The sequence below is a fragment of the Trichosurus vulpecula genome, chromosome 3 (genome assembly GCF_011100635.1).
Source record: "Trichosurus vulpecula isolate mTriVul1 chromosome 3, mTriVul1.pri, whole genome shotgun sequence".
Taxonomy (NCBI): Eukaryota; Metazoa; Chordata; class Mammalia; order Diprotodontia; family Phalangeridae; genus Trichosurus; species Trichosurus vulpecula.
In genome coordinates this window covers 150,620,686-150,626,685 of record NC_050575.1, presented here as the reverse complement: position 1 = coordinate 150,626,685, position 6,000 = coordinate 150,620,686, and the positions used below count along the sequence as shown (strand labels likewise).

The 6,000-nt window shown below is 46.2% G+C and overlaps 1 protein-coding gene across 1 annotated transcript in view; it reads left to right on the top strand.

Moving 5' to 3' along the window:
• The first annotated feature begins 1,440 nt into the window (after window positions 1-1,440).
• Window positions 1,441-6,000, top strand: part of TOX3 (TOX high mobility group box family member 3) — a 126,200-nt gene continuing 121,640 nt past the window's right edge. The window contains exon 1 of the mRNA XM_036748419.1: window positions 1,441-2,136. Within this exon, the coding sequence (XP_036604314.1) occupies window positions 2,050-2,136 (87 nt within the window). The 5' untranslated portion in view covers window positions 1,441-2,049. The remainder of the gene's footprint in view (window positions 2,137-6,000) is intronic.

Below are 6,000 nucleotides of genomic sequence, written 5' to 3'. Positions count from 1 at the left end.
AGTCTAGAGTGTCCAGGCTCACAGACACAGGTCAGAAACTGTGCCCAGGAGAGCAGGTGCACGAAGTGTCGCTGTTGTGTTTAAGGTATCAGCAAGTGGGAGAAGCTAGGGAAACAGACGGTGGTGGGGGTGGGGAGAGAAAGAAAGTAGGGCAGAGGATGTCATTGAAGGAAAAGAACTCCCATAAAACTTGTAGTAAAGGCCACCTGGTGGCAGGAGGCTGGGCACCCTGGGATAAGAATGACGAGTGACATAGGAGAGTGGAGAGGGGAATGAGGATAGGAAGTGGATTGGGAAGGGATGATGAGAATTGAGGGGAAGATATGGAGAAGAGGACTGGCAATATAGGAGAGGGACTGAAGGAGTAACAATGGATAAAAGGGAGGAAAAGGTAGGAAGAGGGAAGACTGCGAAGAAAAGTGGAAATGGGACTGAGGCGGTGGGGCACGGGAATAAAAGAAGTCCTAAAGTGTGAGAAGATTGGGGAAAACGGGATTGAAGGAAGGAGAAAGGAGTACGGAGGGGAAGGGGAAGATGGGGGGTGCTGAAGAGTGAGGAGGAGATGGGGAAAAGCTGGATTGGAGAAATTAGGGAAGAATTCTGAAGAATGAGGAAGTGGGGGGAAGGGTCGCCTAAGTGGAGGCGAGCTAGGGAAATAGGGAGTTGAAAAAAGAAAAAGTAATGAGGTAGTGGGGAGAAAGTAAGTGAAGGAAGGGCTCAAGAATAAGAAGCGAAAGGAGACTGAGGAGGGAGAAGATCGCTGAAAAAGCTCCTCGGGGAAAGGATGGGCTGAGGGAGACGCTTGGGGGGGCGGAGCGGGAAGCAAGATTGGGAAAAGATGGGTTGAAGAGGGAATACAAGTTGATGGGTGTGGTGGTGCAAATTAGGTTGAAGGAGAGTTTAGGGGGAAAAGAACAAAGTAGTGGGGCAAACGCTGAGCTTAAAGAGATCTTGGTTGGGGGTGGGGGTGGAGAATGGGGAGAGAAGGAAATAAAGGGTTGAAGCCTAGGTGATTGGAAAAAAAGGTTGGGGTAAGTGGGAAGACAAGGAACAAAAAGATATCTGGGGTTCTAGGAGTGAGGTGATAGAGTAATGGTGGGGCTGAGCGAAGAGTCAGGGAAGAGGGGGAAGACGAAGGAGATAATGGGGTTAGGCTGGACCAAGCAGAAGTAGGTGAAAGAGTATGAGCTTGGAAAAGAAGCCAGGGGAGTGAGGGTTCGTGGCTGTGAGGGGCTCCGCACGGAGCTAGGAGTTGGGGGGGCCGGAGGGCTGGAGAGAGGGCAAGGTTCCGCTTTGGAGGCGGGTCCCGGGGTAGGCGCGTGGGACTGGGCGGGGCGCGGTGGCACCGGGAGCAGAGCTGCGCCAGCTGCTAGCGGTGGGAGGGGTGGAAGGGCGGCCGTGGCGGCGGCGGCGGCGGCAGCGCGGGGAGGGAGAGAGGGAGGGGACCATAGGAGGGAGGGAGGGAAAGAGAGAGAAAGAGAGGAGGGGCCCAGCCCCTTGTCTCCTCAGCTCCTCTCCCTCATTCCGCCCGGGGAGGAGCGGGGCCAGCAGCCGCCTCCACCGCCGCCTGGTCTCCACGCTCGCCCAGCCTCCCTCCAAGCTCCTTAAACTCCAGCGCCCGGTCCTGTCCCGTCCCGTCCCGTCCGGCGTCCCGTCCCATCTTGTCCCCCGCGGGGCAGAGGGAGCTTTCTCCTCTCCCTCTTCGCAGCAGCCCCGCGGACCCTCCCCACGTTATCCCCTACTCCCGGACTGACCCCTTGGCCGGTCTGTCTGTCCGTCAGTCTGCCCGTCCGCCCGTCCACCCGTCCGCCCGCGCCCGCTCTCCCGCCGCTCGCTCGCGTGGCTCCTTTGTGTGCGGCGGCGGCTCCCGCTCTCGCTCCCGCTCCCGCCCGGCTTGGGCTCCCACCCTTCAGCCCCCCGGTCCCGCAGCCCCGGGCGCCCCCGGCCGGGCGCCCCAGAGGGTGGATCTATCGGCCGCCGGGCAGGCAGGCAGGAGAGGCGGCCCCCCCTCACCCTTTTCCCAGAGGGGCCCGGGCCCCGGCCCCCGGCATGGATGTGAGATTCTACCCCGCGGCGGCCGGGGACCCAGCCGGCCTGGACTTCGCTCAGTGCCTGGGCTACTACGCCTACAGCAAGGTGACCGGGGCTGGGCTGGGAGGGGGAAGCGGGGGCCCGGGAGGGGGCGCAGGGGCTTCCTCTCAGTGCCGGACCAGGGACTTGTGCCTGTCCCTCCCCTCCCCTTCCTCACCCTTCCACTCCTGCTCCACCGCGCTTTCTTCCTCGCCTCCCCACTTTTTAAAAATTTCCCGTGTCTTCCTTTTTCTTCTTTCTTTTCGTTCCATTTCTACCTTGTTCTACTTCACTCTACATCCTCCTTTATTCGCCCTAACCCCTTTCTCGTCTTTCTGCACTCCCTTGCCTTTTCTTTTTCTGCGCCTCCTTCCTTGCTTTATCCTGCGCCTCTTCTCTGCTTTTTTTCTGCTCCCCCTTCTTAGCTTCTTTTTGTCATCCTTCCTTATCCTCCTTCCCACCTCGCCCTGTTCCTTCCACCCCTTCTCCATTCCTTTTTCTACCCTGGGGTAGTTGAGCCCTGGCTGAGCCGTGAGGACACCCCTGTCCTGTGACCAGCCCTAAGGAACTAGAAGGGGGAACATGCTGCTTCTTTGTTATATTTACTGTTATTAGTAAACACATTACGCGCCCACAGTGTGCTTAGGCACTGGACAGAACCTAGAGGAGGCACTGTCCCTGCTCTCCTGTTGCCTTTTTCCCGTTTCTCTGCTTGCCCAGCATCACGCACTTGTACTAGTGCCACTGCCGGTATTAACCTAGAGAAGACCCCTAGACACTATCTTTTAAGACTGGTTGTCCTAGTCTTTTTGCTATGGAAAGGAGCAAACTTTTGAACAGGTCGTGCTTGAATGGGGAAAAGTGGCAGTGGCGCCTCTGGTTGCCACACTTACTGACTTGATCAGCAGTTTTTTTTTTGTGGTTTGGCTTCTAGAACTGAGATATCTCGGCATTGGGCAAGTGCCTCTTAAAGGCTTAGCTTAAGGCTTTTTATTTAATTTTGGTTGGTTTGTTTTGATTTATGTTAATATGATTATGCCCCAGTTCAGTTGCAACCACAGAGTTTTATCTGCTGGCCCAAACTTAGCAAACTAAGATGGGGTGAAAGCCCCCTGATCCGTGAACACTGTTGTCCTCACGCATGTGCAGCGGGGACCCTAACAATTTATATTCCTCCTGGAGCCTCTGTTGGCTTAACTCATGTTGGAGCCTTTTGAGAAAATATGACCCAGGATGGAATCTTTAAGGAAGAAAAGGTGTTCTAGATAAACATATGCCTTGAAATGTGGGTCCCTTCCTCTTTTCGTGCCCCTTTCCCCCTCCTTTTTCCAAATCTTAGTTTATTTATGATTGGATAACAGAGGAGGAAATAGGAGTCTTCAGAAAGAAAGGTGCTGTACAAAACTACTGAATAAATAGCAGGAAGAGAAGGAATTGTTTCTGGAGTAAGAAACAATTTACTGTGTCTTGATACAACTACATGCTGCTGTAGCAATGCTTCCTATTTGTTTATTCTCAGTTTGGTACTTCAGTACTAGACTTTCTAAGAAATGATTAAATGGTTGTCTTATATGGTTGCTGGGGAAATGTGCTGGGTTCATGCGCTGCGTTTAAGGCACAGAAAAGGGAGAAAAGGCCTTGTAGCTAGAGTTAAGGCTTACCTTCTTCTGTCTTTTGACTTTTGATTAATCACCTTATTGAATGTTTCAAAAATCCCAGGATGTGCATGCAGTGTAATTAAGTAAGCATTTATTATTTTTGAGGATTAAGCTAATTTTCTAGAAGGGTGTTATTTATCATTTACAACTTATCTTGTATTATACAGACCTTGTATATCTTGCATGTAATTATTTTAGGAGCCATTACCTCTCATGGAGTGACTACTTCTTTTCCTGATTTAAGATCAGCAACACTTGAATGACACCAAAATAGAAACCTATTGTATTAACCCAGTCACTGCAATGCGTGCAAAATCTGTATTCGAAAGGATCCCAAGGGGACTTCAGAAGATCATAGAATATATGCAGGAAATTGTGGGTGTTTTTTGTATCCTTTTGGGGGGAGGGAAGGGGTGGAGAAGGTTAATTAGAACAATTTATTTCAGTGGTGATATATAAAACTTGAAAACAGTCAGTTATTGAAATACTTATACAACTTTTAGGAGTAATGGCACCAGTTGGATTATAGTCATGTTTTCTTAACACAGGCTCTTTCTGAAATAAGTTGCTTTCTCAGTAATTCCTAAATCTGGTTTTTATAGGGCAAAGAGCACTTAATAAAGTTAGGTAAATTGACCAATATTGGAAATCCAAAGGTTATGATTATTTTAGGCAATATTTGCGTTTACTTTCCACTAATTAAAAAACAAAACAAAATATAGCCTTCTTCAAAATGAACCAGACTTCCTTTGCCACCTTAAACTTAAGGAGTTTGCTAAGAATCCACCTGTGTTCTATAAATTGTCACTGAAGGTTTTCTAGATGTTTGATTTTTTTTCATTTTTTTGGTCAAAATATGTAAATGGAAATGTTGAATTTCAATATTTTGCATATAGAATTATTTAGTTAAGTTTTAAAGTTTTTCTAAAGAACTTCAAATGTGTAGATTTTTATGCTAATTTATATGCTCATTCAATGGGTGATAAAAAGTTGCCACTCACCAACATATTAATATGTCTATCGCATTTAATAATTAGTTTACTCTTCATTCTCCCAAGGTTTAAGTTTGGTGACTTGTATTGACTTTTTGGCTTGTGGATAACCAATTTGAAGAAATTATTCTCTTGTGGTATCTTGTTTAACGTGAGTCTCAGTGTTTTCAGAAATATATAACTGAACTCCCGTCTTAATGTGCAAAAAGTTTCCTCTTATTAATTTGTGGAACTTGACATTAGATTTTATATGCTTTCTTTTGAATATCATTGTGTAATACATATATATACATACACATGTTATGTTTATTACCTTTTTATTCTGTATTAAGATTATTCTAGAATATCAGTGTCTGAGAAAGTGTACTCTATCTATGGAGAATGGTTGAAAAATTTCTGAGGGTTCAAGAGTCATTACAAGTAAGAAAATGACTTCACATAAAATATAGCCAAGATCATTCAGATCAGTTAATAATTCATGAACTAGTCATTGACGTATAAACCTACAAGTCTTCCATATTTCTGAAGGACTAATTTCCATTTTAATTTCTAGTGAATGTCTCTACTGTTTGAACACCTTTTCTGAAGTGGATATCAACTGAAACTAGAACCTATGGATTTTGAAAAGGCTTGTTTTTTTCAAGTGAACGGGTTACCCATTGACCTAAATTGTCATTTTCTTTCCCCTCCATGCAATCACTTTGTCTGTGCACCAACAGGATTGTAGTATACAAATAAACTAGTAGATAATTTGTTTTAATATTGGAAATCTTACCTGATTTTTTAGGCAAAATGTGTCTAATAGGAAGACAAAAAGAGTGGGGGTGGGGGAGTGAACGGGTTTAAAGCAGACGAAAATTAAAATGGAAATGACATTGGATTAGGATGGAATAGAAAGCAAGATGTAGCAGATGATGTTATCAGAAGATAGTCATAGAATGTTAGAATTGGTTAAGGACCTTAGAGGTCACCTAGTCCACTTTATTATGCAGATGAAGGAACTAAGATTTAGAGAAGCTAAGTGATTTGCCCATGGCCACACAGTTAGTGGTAGAGTTAGGTCTAGGTAGATATGACTGTGACTCTTTCCAAGCAGTTTCTTTGAATATTTCACAGTGTTGCCAGCATCAACCCATGAATTGATTATCTGTATGGGGACGGATGTTGCAGAAGTCTTAGTACTGTTTAAAGCCTTTCAAGCTTCAAACTGTATCATTGATTAATCATTTGTCCAGATTGTCCCAAAAGTCTTAGTGCACCTTTAACCCATTAAAGCTTAA